At 33.6% G+C, this 25,917-nt stretch overlaps 1 protein-coding gene across 4 annotated transcripts in view; it reads left to right on the forward strand.

The window, feature by feature from the left end:
- The window catches only part of Ccdc172 (coiled-coil domain containing 172), a 104,742-nt gene that overhangs the window by 18,273 nt on the left and 60,552 nt on the right, over window positions 1-25,917 (forward strand). For 3 of the 4 annotated variants that reach the window (XM_069987894.1, XM_069987895.1, XM_069987892.1), the window contains exons 4-7: window positions 10,596-10,712; window positions 12,177-12,342; window positions 15,937-16,038; window positions 16,397-16,499. In XM_069987894.1, coding sequence (XP_069843995.1) covers window positions 10,596-10,712; window positions 12,177-12,342; window positions 15,937-16,038; window positions 16,397-16,499 — 488 coding nt within the window. The remainder of the gene's footprint in view (window positions 1-10,595; window positions 10,713-12,176; window positions 12,343-15,936; window positions 16,039-16,396; window positions 16,500-25,917) is intronic. The other variant, XM_069987893.1, reaches the window with a different exon arrangement.

Consider the following 25,917-nt stretch of genomic DNA (forward strand, 5'->3'; position numbering starts at 1 on the left):
TGCATGGCAGGCCAACATTGGAGAAGAAATCCATTTTGTTATTCCCAATATCTGAATGATACAGTCTAGAACTTGAGAGGAGACTTTTGTCTGAGACTTGAGTTTCTCTGGGGACCTGAAAACAAGGAACAGTTGTACCTCAGGGAGTATAGGGATACCTTGCTACAGTGTCTGGGTGGAAAATGGCCATGAGAACCAGTCTTAGGGAGAGGAGGGTCAGACACAGGCTGTGAATGACAATGGGTTGATGGGTCTGTGTACAGAAGCGAACCTCATTTCCTTGAGAATTACTATGGAAACTGGCAGGCTCTGAGTTTGACCTTTAGGGATATCTCTTTGGTGCTTGTGCTGTGGGTGGGTAGGACTTAGAACTGTGAACCCAAATCTCTTTCTTCCTTTCTGGTTTCCTGCAGGGAGTTTACTGCTAGGCAGGGTCCTAAAGGACTGAGAATGGCAGGCAGAGTGCTGGGTTTCCTCAGTTTCCTCCAGTGCAAATCTCATTGCACCTATGCTGCCCAATTCTCCGGTATACTTGGTACACACACTCCTAGGCTTGCACTTTTGCATCACCTTGGTGCACAAAATAGGGACATCAAGAATGAGTGGGAACCTGCATGGCCCACAAGCTGCAAAGCTCACTGAGGCCGACACCCCACAAAGGGAGATCTATAAGGTCAATTCAGTCCTGAAGCAAACCAGTGGCCCTGTCTACCCCAACCTTTAATACATACATAGCACCAACCTAAACAGTAAGAACAGTCTCCAGCTTTGCTAACTTCTACATCCCCTCAACCTGGCAGACTCCAATATTGGAGAACCCAGAAAAAACTTCTTTAAGTCTTTGTCAGGTTTTAATGATTTCTAAACTATATTTCTAAACTATATTTCTAAACTATATTTAATGTTGCTATTGCAAATCATGTTTCTATTTTTATTTTTCTTACCTTTATCTAGTTTCATTTATGTATTTGTTCTTTATTTTGTAATCAGATTTTCTCATCTTTCTCTTCATATTCTTTTTTATTGTTTAATTTTTTACCAAAAAAATTAAACTTGTTTCATTTTTCCCCTTTCCTGCTATTACTTTTATTTCATTTACTCATTATATTTATATACTTCATCTTAATTGACTTTTAATGATATAATTTATTCAATGTTATTTTTACCATTTATTTTTCTATGGAAATTAGTAGTATTGTAGTTGTCTTTAATTAGTTTCTATTGCATTTCTAAATCTGGTTGTTATGGTGGTATTGTTACAGTAAATTTTTTTTCTACCTGAATGGAAATGGGATTTGTCTCTCAAGAGGAAACTGATCACTAAGAAGACTCCCAGATTATATTGGAGATACACCCATTCCAACAAATGTACAAATCACATGAATATGAAAAAGCAGGGCCACATGATCTCCCAGGAGTTAATAACTCTTCAGTAACTGAATCTAAAGATACTGAAATGCTAAAAATGCTACACATTCAAAAATCTACTCTTACAAATCAGCAATGACCTCAAAGAGGATTCAGATAAATAGATGAGGTCAGTAAAGAGGCCAATTCATGACCTAGACATGAAAAAAAGTAACATGAATAAGAATTTCCAAGATCTACATTTCATAAGTGCTCCCCTCACATAGAAATAAAAAGCTCAGTATATCAATTAATGGAAAATTGTATTATTGTAATTTTATAGGCTTTATGATTTAGTGCTTTGTTACATAGTGACGCTTTTTTTTTTTTTTATGACAGTCCTAGGGCTTGAACTCAGAGCCTGGGTGCTGACTCTGAGCTTTTTTGCTCAAGGCTAACACTCTATAACCTGAGCTACAGATCTACTTCCAGCTTTTTGGTGGTTAATTGGAGATAAGAGTTTTATGAACTTTCTTGCTGCACTGACTTTGAACTGTGATCTTCAGACTTCACCCCTTCTGAGTAGCTAGGATTACAGGCTGGGCTTTGTTGAATAATTTTGACTTTGAGTCTTTTCATTTGCATTTTTATGCATTCCCAAGAAGAATTTTGAACACTAGATGATACAATAATTGCAGAGATTTTTTTTTAAAAAAAACCTCAACAGAAAATATCACCAATAGACAAAATCAGACAGAACAAGAAATAACAGGGATTAAATGTAAGTCAAGGAATTACTATATTCAGAAAGCAATAGACAAAAGGACAACCATGGCCACACTAGACAAAACCATTGTAGGACATGATTAAGATTGTTCACCACTGGAGGAAATTGAGATATATGCACACAAAATGCACACAAAAATTATTTAATAAATTTTAACAGAAAATTTCCCAGACTGAGGGAAAGAAATTGACATTAATGTAGAAAATATTTGTTTTTGTTTTTTTTTTGTCGGTCGTGGGGCTTGAACTCTGGGTCTGGGCGCTGTCCCTCAGCTCTTCAGCTCAAGGCGAGCGCTCTACCACTTGAGCCACAGCGCCACTTCCATATAGTTTCTTTTTTTTTTTAACTGTATTTTTTTTGTCTTTTCTTTTTTGGTACTGGGGATCGAACCCAGGACGTTGCACTTGCTAGGCAAGCGCTTTGCCACTGAGCTACATCCCAGCCCTAATGTAGAAAATATTTAGAATCCTTTGTTGATATGACCTCTCCACATTAATTATAGTTCAATTAAAGAACAAATACAAAGTTCTGAAAATAGTGCCACATTACTTTCAAAGCCAAATCCTAAAGACTAATATGTTGAATTCAAGTCTTGAAAAAAAGTGATGACTACCATTATGATACCCAGAAATAATTAAAATCAAAAGAAAAGAAATAAGCATAAATTTAAGCAATTAATGGCTACTAAAACTACATTAAAGAGAACACATTAAAAAAAACTACACAGAGAAGGGGAAGAAAATATAAAAAATCAGGAGACTTGAGGAAAGAATAAGTTTCATGAGGCAAATAGATAAATGAAAATTAAGAAAGGATTAACTCTCAAAGACAAAATCTTTAAACAGAGAAGTTAATATATATCTCTCAATAATAACACTAAATGCAAACAGTCTTAATTCTCCAAATAAAAGATGGTACACTGGTTGAATTGATTAATAAATAAGTTTCAGCTGTTTAATGCCCATAAGAAACTCATGCTTTGAGAAATATGACTACAGACTAGAAATAAGAGAATGGAAAATAATACTCTCAACACACAATCTGAAAATAAGCAAAAGTATCAAGACTCATATTTGACAAAGCATATTTCAAGCCAAAATTAGGAGAACAAAAATAACCATCACATATTAAGAAAGAAAACAACTCCCCAAAACAATCTAACAATTGTAAATATATATGCATCAAACACAGGTGCACTCTGTTAAACATTACTGAACATAACAGATAGGTGCAGTTACAACAACAGTGGGTGTTTTCAATACCCCACTGTCATCAGTAGATAGATTATCCAGACCAAATTCAACAAACTGTAAAGTTACATTCCACCACAGGTCAAATGGACTTTAATGGTATCTATGACACATTCTACCCAAGAGCTGTGGAACACATAGCTGTTCTCTCAACAGTCCATAAACTCTCTCTAAAATACATCTTACTCTATAAATCATGTATTGATATGCCAAATACTTGAAATAATTTATTCTAACTTCTCAGCTCATAATGGACTAAATTCAAAATCAGTAGCTAGAAGAACTACAGAAACTATACAAACATATGGGAATTGAGCAATTTACTACAAAATGATTTGTGGATCACTGAAGAAAATCAGGGAGGAAATAACAATTCTAGAATCAAATGAAAATGAAAACACTTTACGAGAACTCTGGGATATGAAGTTGTAAATGGTAACATTAGAGCTTTGCTTTAAGTGCCTACACTAAAATTTCAACTAAATAACCTAACGATACACCCCTAGGTCTTAGAACCTTGATGAAAAGAAAGAAAGGAATAATGAAGTTTAGGGTGGATATAGATGAAATGGAGATTTAAAGAATAATACAAATGATTGATGAAGTGAAATTGGTTCTTGGAAAAGTTTAACAAGCCCTTCCAAACTCATTCCATGAAGCCAGTGTTGCCTTGAAACCAAAATCAGGTACAACAGAAAAATGAAACTATAGACCGGCTACTCTGATTACGTTGAAACAAAAGTCCCCAAAACCTTCTCACTGAAATATTTTTGTAAATTTGTTTTGAGGAAATCAAGGATGGTTCAACATATAGAACAAATGTAATACAACATATAAACAGCAGCAATAACAGAAATCACATTTTCACCTCAATTGCTGCTGAAAATATCTTTAACAAAATTCAACATCTCTTCATGATAAATGCTCTTAAATTAGGAATAGAATGAGTATATATCAACATATAAAGTCTCTAAACACAAACTGATAGCTGACATACTTGATGAGAAAAAGTCAAAAGCATTTCACTAAAATCAAGAATAATATGAAGATATCTGCTGTTATTAAATATTATGGTGAGTTTTAGCACGAGCAATAAAACAAGACAGAAATAAAAGAGAAAAAAAAGGAAAAATTCACAGTAGTCCTACTTGAAGATCATGTGATCCATACATACGGTCCTAAATAGGTCAGTTAACCACTTTGAGCCAAGGAGAAGGATACAAAAGTAGTAGCTTTTCTGCATAATTATAATAATTTTACTGAAGGAGAAATCAGGAAATAATCCCACACCATATAGCTTTTTAAAAAGGCAATACAACTGGGAATAATCTAAGGAGCAAAAGACCTGTATAATGAAAACTATAGGAACCCTGAAAAAAATTAAAGAAGAAACAGATGATAATTTTTCAATGATTGTCAAAATAAGAAAATTGAAAACAGTCTATGTATTCAGTACAGTTTTCATTAAAATTCTGTAACATTTTTCATCAAACTGGACAAAACAGTCCTAAAATTCATGTGGAAGTACAACAGACTCTGAGTACTGAAAGCAATCTTGAGCATAAGAAGTAATAGTAGTGGTATCATACCTAATTTCAAAGTATAATACAGAGCTATAGTAATAAAAACAACATGACACAAAAACAGACATAAATCAATAAAGTAGAATAGAGGACCAGGAACAAAAGACATGATTACAGATATCAGATTCTCTATAAAAGGAACCAAATGTATACATTGGGAGAAAAGACAATCTCTAACAAATGGTAAATATTTTATTTGGGGCCCCAGGTAAAAATTACAGAAGTCACAGAACTTGGATGTTGCATGAATTTTGAATATTTTATTGAGAATATTATTCATTGTAAGTTGTGAGGAGAGGAGTCTGCTCTTTACAAGGTGTCTTGAAGGAAACTCTATTGTTCATAGTGTCTTAAAGGGAGAATAATATTAAAGAGAACTATGTGACATATTGGCACTTAGTTGCAATATTTCATCACAATCTGACAAACACATGTCCCAAGAACTAATATGTAGACATCTATTCAGAAGATTCATAAAAGAATATATCCATAATCTCCCTGTTCCCTAAATGCTGTATTTGCTTATTTGTTTTGAGGTCTTTTTGTTTTGTGAATATTTTTATTTAAGTAGTTATACAAAGGAATTTTCATTCACCAAAATAGTTTATGGATACAGTGCGTCTTGATCAATGTCACCTCTTTCAAAGTTCTCACTTTCCCCTCCCAATCCACCCTTTCCCTCACTTCTAATTTTTAGGTTATATGTTGAATTTTTCTGCCATTTAACAAAAACAGTTTATATATACAATGCATCTTGATCTGTGCTCTCACTTCAACATCTTCTCCCCCTATTTGTCCCACTGCTCCCCTTGTATTTCTCAATTCTGTAGTAAATTAATTGCCAGCCTTCTTCCCCCTTACCCCTTTCGTTCTTCTCCCCTTCCCCCCTTGGCCCTCCCCTCTCCTCTTGCAAGTATCCATTCCTGGTACTTACTTTGTTGAGCTTTGACTTAGTCTTCCTAGAGAATTATACTATTTGAGCTCTTCATAGAGACTCATACTTCAGTTAATTCATTTGTAACCCCTTGCTTACCACCCACTGTGGTACAATTTATAGAGAGGTCTTTTTTTTGTTATGTCTCTTTCCTCTGAATTCCTGCTTTCTACCTTATTTTCTGTCTATATTTTATTTCCACATTATTATCTGTGTGTGTGTGTGTGCGTGTGTGTGTGTGTGTGCGTGTGTGTATGTGTGTGCACATGCATGTGCTGGGGCTTGAACTCAGGCCCTGGGCACTGTCCCTGAGCCTTTGTGCTCAAGGCTGCCACTCTACTACTTTACTATTGGTGTCATAGCTCTACTTCTAGCTTTTTAGTGATTAATTGGAAATAAAAACCTCACAGACTTCCTGTCTAGGCTGGCTTCAAACCATGATCCTTATATTGTAGCATTCTGAGTGTCTAGGATTATAGGCATGAGTCACCAGTATCCAGCTAATATTTTCATCTTTTAATCAATACTTTAAAACTTCTATAGCATCAATTATCATGGAAAAGTCATGGTATAACATTAACTTTAAATTTATTTAACATCCATAATGAAAATATTTCATGTGAAGTATCTTCGACAGTCAGGGAAATACTATCATAGAGGAGAAAGTGGCAAGTGTTTGGGAAAGACAAGAACAGATTCATATGATTGAAGATACTGATTGGTGAGGGTTGTAGAAGCTAACAGAACCCTAATATTATTAATATACAGTCCTCATATTCCAGTGGAAGTAAAGGGATAAAACAGTTGGATCTGTCCAGTAGTCCATTTCCTTCAAGCATATGTTATTGTCTTTCATAGCTATAATGTGGTTCATGATGGTATCTTAATATATAATTTACTTCCACTGTATTCACCCTTTTTTTTCTGTCTTAACTTCATCTCCCTCCCACTGATTTTCTTCCTTTTCCCAAGTCATCTTTCTTTTTCTTTCAGTGGGTAGTTTTAGCTGTTGTTGAGAACTGATCCATAACATAAAACATTTTTGATTTTCATTAATAAATGTGCTTATCTCTTTACAATGTATTCATTTGGTAAGTAATGTTTTCTCCCTTTCTGGGTTTTTGACATGAACCATTTATAACAAATTAGTTTTAGAAACAATTAGAATTTGGGAGTTTTATTGTACTTTTTTTTATTGTGAAAATACTGTTCAGAGGGGTTACAATTACATGGGCAAGACAATGAGTACATGTATCAAGCATTGTAGCCTCCTCCTTTGTTTCCCCTTCCCATCCATTCCCATCCTTCCCTCACTCCCCGCCCCACCAAAGTTGTAAAGTTCATTTTCGACAGACTTGTACATCTCATTGTTGCAATGCGTCCACCTGTATCTCTATTTAAACGATTTGTTTTTCCCCTTCCCCTCCACAAATTATACCGACATGAAATACAGTAAAAGCAGGGGTTATACTGTGGGGTAGGGACATACAAAGCAACAAAAAAATAATCTTATAAATGTGTTAGAAACAATCGCATGAGAGAAAAAAAACATTTGAATACATATATTTATCATTTTGTGTTTTTATATTTATAATAATTATTACACTTGAAATAATTTAATAGAACAAACTAATGTTTATCTAACACAGTAATTATTATTACAACCATTTTTGGCAATAGCAATTTTGAATTAGGTATGCACAGCAAACAGCACTGATGGACCAAATATTTAATAGGTTTTCTAAAAGTCCCTTAAACCTGTTTACTTTCTCCCTGTCTCCCTTTTTTTTTCAGCAGAGTTTGAGCTGTTGGCTTTGCATTTGCCACGCAAGTGGCTGTGCTTCCAATCCTTTTTGTTTTTTCAGATAGAGTCTCACATTTTTGCTCAAAGCCAGTCTTGATCCATGATCCTTCCACATATATCTCCAACATGGTCAGGCTTGTTTTTTCTCATTAACTTTTTCCTAGGATGCCCTCAAACAGTCTGATGTAATCTCTACATCTTGACTAGCTAGCATTATGGGTATATGACACTAAGCCCTGGCTTAAATTTATGTAAGTTCAACTTATTCTATTTGGATTCCTTTTATACCTTCACAATTACTATTTCATTACTTTGAATTAGTTCTGATATTTCTGTGTTAGTATCATGATTTTGAAAAAATGGAAATCAAAAGAGATTTTATTTTTTAATTTACTCTTAGTTAATTGTATACCATTTATTATTGTACTTCTCTGGACTTTATTCTCACTTACATATTAAGAGATAAATAGTCCTTGTGCAATTTCTTATTCCAAACAAATGTTTAGAATTCATGATCACCATTTACTTTGCCTTGTTCCAAATTATGTATCAATTTATAGATATGTATACATGTATTCTAACTTCTGTCTTCTCATATAGTAATATACCAACTGTGTAATTATTTTCAAGTTTTAGTTCAATTACTTTGATCATATAAGTTGTATTTTTCTCTATTAATACCTTTTTAAAAATTGAGTTGATGATTGCAATTATAAGATTATTTCTTTGTTGCTTTGTATGTCCCTCCTCCACAGTATAACCCCTGCTTTCACTGTATTTGATGTCGGTATAATTTGTGGAGGGGAAGGGCAAAAACAAGTCATTTAAATAAGGATACAAGTGGACCTGTTGCAACAATAAGTACAAGTTGTCATGTCCAAAACGAACTTTACAACTTGGGGAGGGGGAGGATTGGGTGGGGGAGGAGGGAGGATGGGGAAGGATGGAAAGGGTAAACAAAGGAGGAGGCTACAATGCTTGATAAGAAATGTACTCACTAGCTTGCCCATGTAATTGTAACCCCTCTGTACAGTATTTTCACAATAAAAAATATAAAAATTTAAAAAAATTGAGTTGATGAGAACAGCACTTTGTACTGTAGGTGTGAGACGATGTGTTCTAATATATAATATAAGATCCATATTTTTATTTTATTTCAATTGCTTTTTTTAAATGCCAGTATTCTTAGGATTTTGTAGCAATAATATTTCAAACTGTCTTCAAACCTACCATTTGCTTCTAGACTAGACTATTCCTGTATTCTTTACTATTCAATATCTTCTGGGACAGAGATTTCACAATCTGCCTTTCACCTTGAGAAGTTCTTATAACTAACATAAATCTTGCTTTCTGCAATTTGAGGTGAATTTATATCCTTTTTCTTTTCTCTGTAGGGATGGGAACAGCCCCAGACTGGAAGTGATGTGTTTTTGTGAGGGCTAGTACTGAAAATTGTAGAAAAATTATTTTTAGCTTAACATTAGTCTTAGCTTTTGTATACCAGGCTGTTTTTCATATCCATATCTCAGGAGCTACTGTTTTTAAGTCCAAATGAAATAGTTACATATCTGATATCAATGTTTATTATATTACCTGCTCTTGAGAACCAAGTGAAGTTTTAAAATAAATGAGTTGTTATGTGAACTAGGGAATAGAAAAAGTCCTCTTTCCTCATATACATATGAAACACATCTCTGTTGGTCTCTAATTGTTTCCAAGGAATCTGTTAAATGCCTAGAAGGTAAGATGGCTTTAAATTAAACTGGGTTATATGGCATTACTAATCAACTGTTACAGACTTTGATAATAAAGTAAGATCCCCCAAAATAAATGAATGAAGTAAAAAATGAGTTCCCCAGATCTATGTGAAGACGGGCACAATTCAATTACTTGGGAAACAGAGATAAGAGAATTGTGAGCTTAGGCCAGGCTGGGGCAACAGTATGAGACCCTATCAAAAAATAGCTAAAGCTCTCAGGATTGGGGCTTGGAACAAGTGGTAGAGCACCTGTCTAGCAAGTAGTAAGTCCTTGATTTCAAACCTCAGTACCGTTGAAACAACAACAAACTTGAGAAATTTAACCACAGTTATGTTTTATTTGATATGATAACCATATGACTGTTTTTCACATGTATTTTATATATTATATTCATTTTGTTAGTTATAGGAATAATTTATCTACCCATAATAAGTTATGAGAAACATGTGTTCTTTTCAAGTGAATAGTAAAGAATATAGGAATAGTCTAGTCTAGAAGCAAATGGTAGGTTTGAAGACATTTTGAAATATTATTGCTACAAAATCCTAAGAATACTGGCATTTAAAAAAAGCAATTGAAATAAAATAAAAATATGGATCTTGAAGAAGCAGTTTTATTGTATATTGTGAGAAAGCTTTAGTCTATAAGGAATGAACTGTGCTAAGTATAGGGAGGAAAAAGAAAACGTAACTTTTCCTTGAGAAGCCAGTAGTCTTTCAGGGAAAAAGAAACTATAAAATTGTAATTATAAAAGCGGGTGCTGGTGGCTCACACTTTTAATACTAGCTACTCAGGAGGCTGAAATATGAGGATCACAGTTCAAAGCCAGCCCAGGCAGGCTCCAATAAACCACTCTGAAAACTGGAAGTGGCACAGTGGCTCAAGTGGTAGAGCGCTAGCCTTGAGCTGAAGAGCTGAGGGACAGCACCCGTACCCAGAGTTCAAAGTCCATGACTGACAAAAACAAAATTATGTAATGCTTATAAGATGGTACATATACATTAAGTAGTTTAGTGTGAATTTTATGCTGTGGTTTAAAGATTTAATACAGAAGAAATTTTATACTATACATATCTGTTCAGATATTTAATTAATTGCTTCCTTCTAATTTCTGTTTCTTTACTTTAAAGGTTCAACAGTTATCTGAAAAATCTTTCCTCTTACAGCTTTCAAAAACTCATGAACATGCTCTGGAAAGACAGTGCAGTGAAATTACAAACCAAAGGAATATGCTTCTTCAAACCTTTGTAAGTCTCCAACCATTTAGAAAAATCTATTTCATATGCTTAAAAAGTATACATTTAGAAAATTATCTGTTTGCATATTGGCAGGTAGTACTAGTAAAATAAGGAAAAATGCTAAGCCCTATTTAAAATTAGTGGTAATGTAATATAAATTGAAAGAGTTCTATTGGCAAGGATGTAATACAGTTTGTTTGTTTTGTCAGCACTGGGGTTTGAACTCATGGCCTTGTGCTTTCTTAGCTTGCTTGGTGGCTGACACGCTACATTGAGCTCTACCACTAGCCGGTCTTTTCAATAGTTGTTTTGGAGATGTAATCTTAGGTACCTTTTTTTCTGCCCATTCTGGCTCTGAATAGTGATCATCCAGATCTTAGCTCTCCGATGAGCTAGGGTTTCAGGTGTAAACTACAACTGCCTGAAAGAAATTTTTGTAGTTGTAATATGACTAAAAAGAGTAGTGCAAGACTTTGAAAAGTGCTCAGGTTTCAAGAGGTCACATTTTAGGAATAGATGTGGGGACAAGGATTGACACAGTTTATGTCAGAAACAACACTGGACAGAGGTTTGATCTGACTTGTGATTAGTTGATATTTTAAAGAAAATACATTTAATGATATTTAAAACATAGTTCAAATGTCAATACCAAAAACTGTAGTCATTTTGAATAACATGGCCAATTTCTGTGGTTCATAATTAGTTATCTCTTAAAAATAATAGAAAAGTCCAATAATATTTTAATTGTAGCATTGTAAAAAAACTATAGCTTTTTGCATTGTCCAAATTTTGAAAATTATTATTTCCAAGGTTTTTTGATTTTTAATAATATGTAAACTATGTTAGAACTTATTTTAAAATGAGTATATAACTTTGCCTTCATCAGTTTACATTTCTAAAAAGGTTTCTTTGTATATGCTAGCTTGGTCATATTTTTATAATAAAGCAGTCATTCTTTTCAGTAGATTTTCAAGTTTAGTCATTATTGGGCCACCCAATTTGATGTTGTAATGATGGCATATATGATTATAGAGTTTAATTCACTAATAAGCTCAATATAATGATGACTGATAGTATTTCTATCTCAATAATTACCTCAAAACGTGAAGGAGAGCCTTTTTATTACATAATAACTTCAGTTTAAAAAATGTTAGTAGGGGCTGGGAAGGTGGCTCAGTGGTAGAGTGCTTGCCTTGCAGCACCACATAAACAGAAAAAAAAAATGGAAGTGGCACTGTGGTTCAAGTGGTAAGAGTGCTAGCCTTGAGCTGAAGAGCTGAGGGACAGTGCCCAGGCCCAGAGTTCAAGCCCCACGACCAACAAAAAAATAATAAATACTAAAACAGTAAGCATTTTGTAGTAATATGAGAAAGTTTAATTGATTCTTTTGTTGTTAATAATTCTATTTTAATTTACATTATTAAAGAAAAATACTGCAACATTTATGTTTTATTTCTAATTTCTATTTTTCAGGAGGCTATTAAGAAAAAAATGACAGACGAGGAGGAAAAATTTATTAAGGAAATTACAGACTTCAATAATGAGTTTGAAATATCAAAGAAAAGAGATCTTTTGGTGAAAGAAAATGCGAAGATTGAAATATCTGATTTAGAAAATCAAGCAGAAATTTTGGAAACGGGTATGAATAAACCTACTATCTCATTATTTGGCATTCATGGGAATACGTTATCTTGAATGAATGAATGAATTTTATAGAAATTTTAACTTCATAAGCAGACTGGGTTGTTGCATAGTTATTCTCTTGCTTCTATCTTAATTTTCCTAATGAATATGTATACATGTGCAAGCATATCTATAAATATATACACTTATATGTATATGCACATATATATAAATAAATATCTATATAGATGTATATATAATATATACATTATTGTGAGCAGTTTTACATTCCTTAGAAGTTCATGTTATATAAGCATTTTACCTTTCACCCAGCATATACATATATTTTTTTTTCTTATTTGTTATTTGATAGATACTCTTTTAGGTCCTGGGTGTGTAGAAATAAAAAGTGTGAGGAACAAATATGGAGGCAGTGTTTACAGTACAATATAAAGTATTATAGTGGTTAGGATTGACTGGTGCTATGAATTTTATCTTACCATTAATTTATTCAGCTAGAAAATAAACTAGCATGTAGAAGGGCAAATTTTACTTAAGTAAGACTAGTATGAAAGTTATTACAGTCTATGATCATATAGAATTAAATCAGTTGCCAAAGAAAGAAGGGAGTGAGTTAAGGAAATGTTTAGGAAGAATAGCAGGATTGTAGTTAGACAGAGATTGGGAAAAATCCAAAATAAATCATTGTTTTCAAATTTGAGAAATTCTATTGTAACATTAGCTTAAAATCCAATATCTCACATGTCCAATTGCAAATGAGGCTCCTCTGTAATCCTGAAGTATATTTCTTGTTGATCTGAAAAACTCAAAATAAAGAAAGCAGTTATCTACTAAAGTGTTCAGTATACTACAATAACTAGATATAGGATATTTGCAGGGACACATTGCAGAAAGGGCAAATACAGGAAAAAGCAGGAGTGTCAGTGCCCTGTAGTGATTCTGAAGTCCAGCTATAGAAATATTAGAAATTTCTCTATTAGATCTCAGTCATCCTCCCACTTGGAAATGATTCTGTATGGTGTATCACTTGCCCTTTCCTCTTGCTTCCAGCCTCTTTTCTATAAAAAGCTATCTTGTACTTTTTTTCTTAGCCAATTTCATTAGTTGATGCCTTGGAACTCTATTAGATGGTACTTTGCTTATCACTAACTTTTACAGAAATGCTTCAGGATCTCTGTTAGTAATCATAATGTCAAACTGCAGATTATTAGCCACTCCTCTTTCCTTCCTACCCCAGATCTTTGTAAATGATCATTTCCTTTTCCTATTTTAATATAATTGTAAATTTTATTAACTAATACATTATGTTTACCTTGTGTTTCTAATATATGGCAAAATTCTATTGTTATTGTTCCTTTAAGATTTTTGCATCAGTATTTATAAGTGAGCTTGGTCTTCTTGTGTTTATATATTATATTGACTTCACAACTATTTTTAATGTTTTCTTTCTCTAGTTAGAAAATGAAAATACTGAAATTATCTGTTCCTTCAAGAGAGTTTGTGGTGACGTTTTCTCCCTAGTAGGGCAAGTTGTTGTTCAGATTTGTCCAGATTTCGGAGCTGTTCTTCCAGGGCAGTTTTAGTTTCCATTTGTCTTCTTTTCTGTCAGTGTTTACTCTTCCATTCTCTCTACTAATTTGTGCCACCACCTATGTTATTTCCTGACACTTGAATTTTCTCTTTCCCTTCTACCCATGGCTTCTCCCTCTGACCTTTCCCACAAGCTTTTGATGGTAACTGATTAGTCATCCAGTTACATTGGATTTTGAAAAAAAAATATCTAGCTCTTCATAGCTGATTTTATTACTTAGTACTACACAATTGCTTTTTTCCACTTTCAGACTTTTTTTTTTGATTGATTGATTATTTTTGTCAGTCTTGGGACTTGAACTCAGGGCCTGGCCACTGTCGCTCAAGGCTAATAGTGCTCTACCACTTGAGCCACAGTGCCACTTCAGCTTTTTCTGAGTAGTCCCATTGGAGATAAGAGTCTCATGGACTTTTCTGCTGGGGCTAGCTTTGAACCATGATCCTTAGATTTTAGCCTCCTGAATAGCTAGGATTACATGTGTGAGCCAACAGTGTTCAGCTTTGTTATTGTTTTTTTTAACCCTAGTGTTCTCACCTTAATATTTCTAGAAATTTACCATCTATTTATTTTTGAAGTATTATTACCAGTGTACTGTTATATCAAGCCTCCTATGCTATGCTTTATTAAAAATCTCTTGTTAGTGTCATGATAAACATAGCAAACCAAGTTTCTCAACATGTTTTGTCTTTTTCCTACAGTGTAGTATCTCTCCAAAAGCTGGCCCAGCAGCTTTTGCCCTTGTGTTAATAGTGCACTGGCCAGTCTCTTATTTCCTTATTGCAGTGCTTTCTGCCTTGGGATTTTAAATTCAGAAGTCGTCTTTTATCTTGTTAAGTTGGTCATTCTTCTGATCTCAGACCAAATGTTACTTCCTCAGGAAATTCCCTGCTACTGGCTCTAAAAAGAGTTCCAGATTAGCTCAGTTTCTCTAGATATGGTCTCTCATAGTTTTCTATAGTTTTTCTTCATAGCAATGTAATTTCATACTTATTAATTCATGTCTATCTCTTCACTGCAGTACACCTTTCTGTGGGGATAGGAGCTATATTTTTATTGCAGATGTATTTTTCATGTCACTGTCCTGGAGCTCAAACTTAGAAACTGGGCACTTTCCTGAGGCTTTTTTTGTTCAGGGTTACTGCTCTACCATTTGAGCTACAGCTCCACTTCTGGCTTTTTGATGATTGATTAAAGATAAGAGTTCCACAGACTTTCCTACCTGGGTTGGCTTTGAACCATGATCCTCATATCTTAACTTCCGGAGTAGCTAGGATTACAGGCAACAGCTTTTGGCACCTGGCTTACAAATGTATTTTTGAAATTCACTTAGTACATTCATTCATTTATTCATTCACTGATATTTATCGTGTGCTTTTATGTATCAGACACTGATATGAGCTACCAGTGCCCAGCTGTTTTAGTTTGGAGTTCAGGAAGACAACTAGAATGTTCAAGACTGTGTACTTGAGAAGATAGGTTCACACAATGAAAAAGTTACAGAAATTTGTATACAAGTCTCCTTGAGTCTTTGGTTAAGGGAACCAGTAGAAAGGAAAAGTACTAATGAACAAAAGTAGAAGGTAAATGACTCTAAGAACTCACAGAAAACTTGGAGATATTCACATTCACTCTTATAAAACAAAAAAATTATTACACAAAAAAGCCCTGTCTTAATAAGATAGGAGTAAATTAATAGATTAAATGCTTTCTAAAAATTTCTGTCTGCCTCTCTATATTAAAAATTGCTTTTTGTTTCTGTAAAGAATGCCATTGGAATCATAGTAAGGACTGCATTGAATCTATATATTGCTTTGAGTAGCATGGACATTTTAACCATATTAATTCTTTTGATTCATGAACATGGGATAACTTTCTGTTTAATTTTGTCTTCTTCAGTTTCTTCCATCCATATTTTATGGTTTTCAGTGTACAAATCTTTACCATTCTGATTAAAATTCTCTCTAACTAATTTTTGGATATTGCTATATTTGTTTCTAGAAATAAAGTTAATGAAAAATGATAATAACCATTTAAATGAACTTCAAAAACAAAAGAATGAATTGATGCAAGAATTATTTAATCTCCAAAGAAAACTTAAAGGTAACTTTATTATGAGCCAGTTCATTTTGAAGTATTGCATTACACACATTATTATTATTATTATTATTATTGTTATATTCTTTCAAAATGACTTAACCAGTTCAGATATAGTGCTCACATTGGTATAAAAAAGGAATACACACAGCACAGAATTGTGTGTTAGAACTAGTATTCTTAATGTCACAAATTTTGTGAAGATCTTTTTGTGTCTTTAATTGCTATATTGAAATAGACTATGAAATAGATTATGTGTATTTGATAAGCTATGCCAAAAATTAAGTATTTTGCATATGAGAAAAACAAATAACCTTTATTTTAATTTTAAAGAATGTGAGACTTTTTTAAAAAAATTGTTTAGTTCTTCAAGATGAAGAGAATGAAGCCATTTGTACTACCAAGTCTCTAGAAGCAGAAAAAATAAAAATCAACAAAAAGCCTCAAAGTGATTCTGAATGTTTAAGGTAAGAGTTAGCTATGATACTTTTCTATAAAATATGGTAATTTTTAAGTTTAAAAGATTTCATCACAAACTCAAATGCAATATATATTTAAAGTTCCATCTAGAAATAACTAAAAAGTTAACATTTCACTGGCTAGAAAGTACAATGTGTAAGTTCATTGGATTGACAATAAAGAAACCATTTTTTTCTCTTTTCTTATCTCTCATGCTCATGGTCTGTTATTAGTATCTCAACAGGTAAGTTAACTCTTTTTACTTATTCCTTTCTTTTTAGGGAGAAACAATTGAAACTATAATAATCTTTCTATATTTCAGGGATAAATATCATAATCTATTGCTTTACTTGAAATTTGCTACACTAGTTTACTTCTTAAATAATTGAAATGTGTTTTTGGTGCTGAATATTTACATTTTTTATGTATGTAATAATGGCTGATGTTTGGAATGACATGCTTATAAAAGAAGAAAAGATCTTAGTTTTTAAAAATTTGACTATTATTGATTATTCATGGTCATATTTTCTGGCTTTATTTTAAGGAATTCCTTTACTTTCCAGGATTAATATGAGGAAAGTAAACCTCATTACTGACTCCATGAAGAAGTAAATGAAGCCTTCTTTTACATAAATCATATAGGAAATATGTCCACTAGAGCTGAACAAATGTTTCATATTAGGCCATAATTTTAGGAGATAGTGAGAAAATACTTGCAATTTAATTTTATATTAGGTTTTATAAGCATAAAATATCAGTCTCTTGGGTGATGTGTGTGATGCAGAATGAGTTTCTTAATGACGATCTGCTCATTGATTTCTTCACATTCTTAAAAATGGGCATGCCCACTGGTATCATTATACTTAGTTGCATGAAGGCTCCCAATATGAACTCCAGTTTTGTGGGTTTATCACTCAATCATAATTTTTCCCTGAGTTAGGATTAAACACAAAATCTTTTAGAGAATGATTTTCCTTCATAAATAGTGACAAAGCAAATTTGAATAGGATATCAGTCCATTATCTAGCCGTTCTTTGATTTAAACACTTATTAATGACATACTAATGTTTTATCAATTCCCATTTTAAATTGTTTGGTATGTGTACTTAGTTTCTCTTTAGTACACATCATAAAAGTTTTCCTAAGTATGAAGAACAAAATTAAGGTACTGTATATAAAGGCTTTCCTAGAAAAATACCATTATCCTTATTGTTAGTGTAACAAGAAACTAATGATGACAATAAATAATGTGACATGTAAATTAATGCCAAAATTAAATTGATTTTGTTTTAAAATTCTGGGATAGAATAGTCTTTTTCATCTAAGTGTTAAGAAGTATATTGAAGTTATCATAGTTGCATTTTTCTTATTTTTTTTAGTAGGTTTGACCTATATTGCAATAGGTGTTATTTTTAGACAGGATTTTTCAAACTTGGCACTTGGAATTTTAGGTCAGACCATTCTTTGTGGAGAGTGGCTGGCCTGTGTAAGGTGTTCAATAGCCTCTGTCCACTAGATGAAATAATCCCCCTCCAAACTTGCTGTGACAACCAAAATGACTGCACACATCACTAAATATTTCCATAGCAGGAGTGGGAAGGCAACAAAACCATCCTTAGTTGAAAAATGTGTTTTATTTTAAGATTATTATTCACCTTTGCCTTGATTAAACTCCAGTAAGAAAGACATTACACAAGAATGCTTCAATATCAGTTCATCACTATGAACTTGTTTCTCTAGTTATCCTCTCCTATCCAGTTTCCATTTCCTTGTTTTCAATTACTCATCATAACCTATGTCTGAAATTTTGTGGGATGTGCTTTCATTTCTGCTTTCTCAGTAAACAGAATCCCTTACCATATTTTGTTAGTTTTACTTTCAAAATACATGTTTTGAATTAACTTCTCTTTATCTATTACTTCTATGTAAGTTATAGCTATGACTCTCTTTTACCTATGTCTCAATAAAAATCTCTTCTACTCTCCTTTCACTCTCTGGTGTCCTATTGTGGCCTCCATGACTCTTCACCATGTGGCCTCTGACCACCTTCATCATGTTATCTTCATCAGGGTCTTCTTCTCACTCTTCTTCTTCAAACTGCCAAACTTTTCTTTCAACTAAAAGCTTTGCAACTATCTTCTGACTCTTTTTTTTGAATTGTGAAAATACTGTACAGAGGGGTTACAATTACATGGGCAAGATAATGAGTACATTTCTTATCAAGCATTGTTGCCTCCTCTTTTGTTTCACCTTCCCATCCCTTTCCATTACCCCCCCCACCCTGCCCCTCCTACTAGATCTGCCCCCCACCAAAGTTGTAAAGTTTGTTTTTCGACATAACGACTTGTACATCCCATTGTTACAATGGGTCCCACCTCTTTCTGACTCTTGAAATTATTTGTTCTTTACTCTTGTCTGCCTCTCAACTACCTGATGAGTCAAAACTCATCCTTAGATTTTAGACAGAATGTTTCCTTATAGAAGCCTTTTCTAGCTGGGCGCCGGTGGCTCATGCCTGTAATCCTAGCTACTCAGGAGGCCGAGATCTGAGGATTGCGGTTTGAAGCCAGCTGGACAGAAAAGTCCCTGTGAGACACTTATCTCCCATCAAACACTCTTAAAAAAACAGAAGTGGCTCCGTGGTTCAAGTGGTAGAGTGCTAGCTTTGAGCACACAGAGGCTCAGGGACAGCTCCTAAGCCCTGAGTTCAAGCCCCACAACAGACAAAAAATAAAGTTCTTTCTTACTTTTAATTGAAATCATATATTTTCCCTAATAGTACTATGTATTTTTCCTTTGTAGAACCTGTTCCATATTGTATTGGATATTTATGTATATATATATATATATATATATATATATATATATATATACATACATACATACATATATATGTATAGTTGGTTTTCTGTGTTCACAGAGAACTTGTGTATGACTTTTTTTTCCTAGTCCTGGGTCTTGAACTGTGGGCCTGGGTGCTGTTCTTGAGCTCCTTTTGCTCAAGGCTAGCACTCTACCACTTGAGCCACAGTGCCACTGGCTTTTTCTGTGATTATTTGGAGAGAAGAGTATCATGGACTTTTCTGTCTGGGCTGGCTTGGAACCATAATCCTTAGTTCTCAGCCTCCTGAGTAGCTAGGATTATAGGTGTGAGCCACCAGCACCTGGCTGTAATTCTCGTATATTAGCCTATGATGATTCATGTATCAGTCTATTCAGTAGTCTTGGAGTGTTCATCTTTCATTTTCTTCATCTAGCCAGTGATTATATCTACATATGATTGGGTTTTTACTCAGTAAAAATAAAACTTCATATGTTTTGTTTTAACATTTGCAAAGTCCTGATGTATTGTTCTATCGAGATAGCTTCAGTTGGCTATGAAATGGTCTTCCTATTTCAATATGGAAAAATTTTACTAGTGCAAATCTCCAGAATTCTAGCTGCCTCCATACTCCTTATCTTGTGATAAGAAGTGACTCAATCTGACCAGAATTTGGAAGAGTAAAGCCCTTTTCTTTTCCCTTTCACTTTGAAAGGTTGCTTTTCCTTCTGCTGTGGGTCTTGCAGTGGTAGGTTTCTATGAGAGAAAGCATATGGAGTCTGGTACCATCTTGAATGATAGCAGGTAGGTTACTCTAATTCCTGGTTTTAATATTAGAAAATGCTGGTCTGGAAAGATAAATCACATTTTCCAGAATCTTCTATATCAATAACAACTGGGATAGTTTTGCCCCTTCTTCCTTCATTATTTTTCACTTGGACAGATTTGATGCGGGAAGATTTGTTATTTGTTGAGTCTCTGTGAACTCCCCAAATAAATTATTACTCAATTCCAGGGTTACTAGAACAGTTCTTGACTATAGGATATTTGGCTTTGGTTTTGCTTGGTTTTGTATAGGTTCTCTATATGTAGCCCAGACTGGACTGAAATTCTGAGATTACAGGCGTATGTCACTACACTTGTCATTTTAACTTTTTAATTACTGCAAATAGTAATATGAGACAACTTTAAACATTTTACACATTTTAATAATTACAAAGCTCCTTTCTAGAGTGATATTTACGTCTTGTATAATCAATTTTTGTGTGTATTTAATACAACAGGAAACTTTCATCAGAAATAAACCTGCAAATTCAACAGCAGGAGATTTTCATTCTGAACACTTAAAAGGTAGTACAGTTGTGTGAAGGGCATATTTGCAATGGAAACTGTACAAAAATTAATCTACATCTGCTACTGAGATATTCCAAAATGCATTTATAGGTAGTAGTAAAGCAGTGCTGTTACCTCTTCTGTGAAAAAGTCATCCTCTTAAGCTGGTCATAAGGTTCACATTGATGGTCCTTTGATTTATACAAAGGCATAAACATGTTATAGTACTAAAACATCCCAACCACTCTAAAAGATACACTGATAAATATGCATTATACATGTGTATTTTTATTTCATTAAATATATCCATATATTTATAAGAGTAGAACATACTTACTGAATTTTTAAAAAACACCATGAAGATGTAAAACATCAGAATCTCCCTTTTCATCACCTCACTCACATGCCAGAGTTAGGACACTGTTAAAAGTTGGGTGTGTATGCTGTCAGGATTTGTGTGTTTCTCTGTGTGTGTGCACATGAACACATGCGCATGCATGCCAGTGTGGTTCATGTTTATTTAGAAAAATGAGAAAATGGTAATGTACTTGTCTGCAGTTTGCTTCATTGTTTAACAGTTGTAGATATTTTCCACATCAGTTTGCACTGATCAACTTCATTTTAAAAACATCATTGGCTTTTATAAGATTTTATAAGGAGTATTTCTGTAACATTCTTTATAATATAGTACTAGATTGTTATCCAGGCAACATTTAGAAAAATAGTTCTTATTGACTTGACTCTATTTTTAATAAGAATTAACTCAAAATGGAGAAGTTTAAGATTATTTTTGCTCTAAAGTCTTGAAATGCTAAATAATTGTATATGTGTCCTAGATTAATCCATAACACTAATTTGTAATATTAATCTTTTATATCTTTTTATATGCCAAGAAACATTTATTAATATAAAAATCTTCATTTTTGTTCCAGGGTCAAGTTTAGCTATGTATTTTGTTAATATTTCTGTTGACTCTGCATTTTTTCTGGTAGATCATCATTTATTCACTCACAGAAGTATCTCTGCAGCATTGATTATATAGCCTTCAAGCTAATAGAAATCTCCTGTTTTGTGAATTTTTGGCACATGCTACAGTTATTAAAGCTTCTAAGTAAATACAGAGGTAATTTTGATGATAGATTAAGTTGGTTATTTTTTAAAGTTATATTCGAATTCATTTTCATAAGTTTAGGAGAAAATGAGTACTACACAAATAATCACTAATTATTTTCTAAATCCACTGGTATCTTATTATCATTCAGGTCTTTTTTCATTTTCATATGTTTATAAACAAATCCCTTTTGGTGTGGAAGTGGAGATGATGACCGGAAATATGTGGTAAAAGGACATGCCTAGTCCAACCAAGCCAGGATTTAGAGTAAGAGTAATGCTCCATCCTACAGATCCTCAGAAGACTCCTCTGGTTCAGCCTGTATATCTGTGAATGGTCTTGCCCACCATATGTGACCTGGATTGTGGGAAAGCATAGTTTTATATTTTTTTCATTGTAATTTCACACACTCATTTTTGAAACCTACTTTCAGAAATAAATGATATATAAAAGAGGAGCAACGATATTACTATACTCACTTCTAAAGAGTAATTTTGTGTTTAAATAGCACCAAAACAATTTTATATGAATTAATGTAGAGAAATAATATTAAGAAAATCGGGGCTGGGAAGGTGGCTCAGTGGTAGAGCGCTTGCCTTGCATGCATGAGGCCCTGGGTTCCATTTCTCAGCACCACATAAGCAGAAAAAGCCAGAAGTGGTGCTGTGGCTCAAGTGGTAGAGCGCTAGCCTTGAGCTGACAAGCTGAGGGACACGCCCAGGCCCAGAGATCAGGCCCCACAATTGGACCCCCACCCCCCAAAAAAGAAAATCAAGCCATCAAAAATCTAGTGGAAATGTGTTACTTTAATAAGTAGTACATACTGAATAGCTAATGTAATTAAGTAAATCAAAGAGGACAAGATTGAACACATAAGACTAACACATTAACATGTAAGATTTAAAATTTCATATGCCCAAGATAGCAATATATAATGTTACCAAAATATAACGGTAAACTGTATATTTATTATGACAAACAAGAAATAACAGCTTATCACATAGTCAACTGATAAAACCCATACGATAACATTCACATAAATAGTTTTCCATTTGTGCATTTATTCAACAAACAGGCATTAAATACCTCCTTTGTATCATATACTATTAAAGTATTTACTGACTTCACTCAAATGAATAAAACAAAGTAATTTAGGTATACCGCATACCAATGAAAGGCAAATTGAAGCATTTAATGTTAGTGTGTGTGTGTGTGTGTGTGTGGTGTGTGTGTGGGGTGTGTGTGTGTGTGTGTGTGTGTGTGTGTGTGTGTGTGTGTGTGTGTGTGTGTGTGTGTACTGGTTCTGAGGTTTGAACTCAACAGACTAAGTGCGATACCTGAGCTTTTATGCTGAAGGCCAGCTTTATACCACCGAGTCACATCCATTTTGGGCTTTCTGATTGTTAGCTGGAGATAAAAGTCTCACAGACTTTCCTGCCTGGGCAGGATTCAAACTGATACTCAGGTCTCTCTCAGCCTCCTAGGTAGCTAGGATTACAGACTAGGATTTTAGCCACTGGCTCCCAGCTGAAAGATATTCTTACCATGACCATATTCAAAATGGCCAAAGGTGCCATGCAAAGATCACTAATACATTTCTGCCATCAAATATTTGCAAATCTTGCAAATATTTGGACTGCAATTTAATTGCTTTTAAACTTAAATTACATTTATATGTGTTAATACATAAAAATTATTATGGGAATCTCTTAAATGATTGTGCAATATGATCCAATAATCTATTTATGATGTCTGTCCCAATGAAAACTATTCTAAGTGCAGAATAAGCTTTGAGCACAGAAATGTTCATAATAATGTCATTTATTGTAGAAGAATTAGAAATAACTCAAATGCTCTATTATAAATGAATGATTAGGTTAACTGTGGTGTTACCACTTTGACAATTATATATTTATTTTAAATGATATTAGTTAGCATATGTAATATATGGGGGGAATTGCATGGTATAAGAAACAAAAGGAGAAACCAAAATTATATACTCACAATTATGTGGAAATTAAAGACAAAGTATGGCTGAATTTCAATAGCATTTGAGGTTGAGCTCTAGAACTTTGGGTGAATTTTGTCCTTTCTTCTTAAACTGTTGTAATACACAATTCAGTAGCTACAAAGAGTGTACTACTGTTTAGGTTTTTCTGAGTGGTAACTGGGAATAGTTTTGGAATTGTGCAGGAACTTGTTAAACTACATAGAACATAGTATTTCTAAACTAACTATATTAACTCATCCTAGACATTATTTGGTACTCAAATAATGAAAGCAACAATAACTAATGCAAGTAACTCTTAGTTATTGTGTAGCTGTTGAGGGAACTCCTTTAAGCAATCAGTCTAATCACTGAAGCATGATTTCTGCTTACCATATATTGCTTTGGCTAGTTACAAATATATTAATATTCATACCATTATCATTTAGCCTATTTTAAAGCTGGGAATAGCAATCTTTAAGTGCAATTCCAAATTCTACATCTTGATTATATGCTCAATAGAGAAATGCTTCCTATAATTTGCTCTGAATGTCCTCCTTAATTTCAAGGCTCTCTTGCTTATTATTAGGATACTAAAATGGAGAGTGGTCACTACCCAATCCTGATGGGCAAAAAGTACCTTAGAGAGTATATCGTCTATGTAAACTAAAACAAGGAAGAGCAAGTATTGTGGCATAGTAGTGAGAAAGATCTGTACTATTTTATTTGAAAAGGTAAATATATTAAAGTGTGCCTATTACATAGTAATAGCAGCAGCTAGGTGCATTATACCAACCACAGTGCATTGTTAATTCAGCATATAACTTTCATGTACTCTTTAAAAATATTACTAGAATTTCATGCTTGTGTAAATATAAAACTAAAACACTTGTGATTAACAACTTATTCTCTTTGTAAATTAATCATTCAGGATTATTTTTTTTGTTCCAGTGCTGGGCTTGAAGTCTCTTTTGGATTTTCTACCATGGCTGTTGCTCTATCACTTGAATCATACCTTCACGTCTACATTTTTTGCTGGTTAATTGAAAATAAGAGGCTTGTAGTATTGTCTGCCCAGACTGGTGTCAAATTTCTCTTCTCTGATTTCAGCCTTCTGAGTATCTAAGATTATAGACATGATAAAAAATTATAGACATAATTTTTAATTTAAAGGTGATATACAGAGAGGTTACAGTTACGTAAGTCAGGTATTGAGTACATTTCTTTTTGAACAGTGTCACGCTTTCCCTCATTTTCTCCCAGTTTTTTGTCTCCCAACTTCCCTCCCCCCAAGTTGTATAGTTCATTTTCAACATAATGAGTATCACTGCTGAATTAGTTCATCTTTTCTCTGATCATTTCTGAGCCTCCTCTTCCCTTCCCCAAATCAGATAAATTTACATATAAGACAAAAGTTACAGAAATCAAAAACAGTGACAAAAGGAGGGAAGCAGAAAAAAAAAAGAAACACAAAAAGTAAAATAAGCAATTTCTTGTTTCCATTTCTTGGAGTTTGTTTCGATAAGCATCATTTTATATGATCATATAGTTATTGAGCCCATGTGATCCTCTTCTAAGAATACCCTCCTTTGGTCTCACAGTGTGAATGTTGGGAGTCCTGTATAATTTATCATCCAAGTGAATTTTTTTGTCTTTTACTCTTCACTGAGTTTACTGGTAGATTTATAGGCACATTCTAATTATTACAAATGAGGGAAAACATGCAACCTATATTTCTTTGGGTCTGGATGACTTTGCTAAACATAATTTTTTCCAAGTCTTTCCATTTTCTTACAAATCGGGCAATGTCATTCTTTCTGATGGAAGCATAGAATTCCATTGTGTATATATACAACATTTTCTGGATCAATTTGTCCATTGAGGGGCATGTGGGTTGATTCCATATCTTAGCTATGGAAAGCAGAATGGAGGTTCCTCAAAAGACTAAACATAGACTCAGCAATCCCACTCTTGGACATTTATTCAATTAACCACAAACCCAGCCACACTAAAGCTACCAGCATTGTTAGTATAGCTATGTATGGAATCAACTCTGATTCCTATTTAATAAATTCGTGTGTGTGTGTGTGTTACTGCAGATTGAACCCAGGGCTTATGAAAATGAAAATCCCTTTCTACTTGAACTATACCCTTAGCCCTTAACAACAAAAAAAA

Source organism: Dipodomys merriami, unplaced genomic scaffold, assembly GCF_024711535.1.
Source record: "Dipodomys merriami isolate MVZ:Mamm:240054 unplaced genomic scaffold, mDipMer1.0.p SCAF_35, whole genome shotgun sequence".
In the NCBI taxonomy this organism is placed as follows: domain Eukaryota; kingdom Metazoa; phylum Chordata; class Mammalia; order Rodentia; family Heteromyidae; genus Dipodomys; species Dipodomys merriami.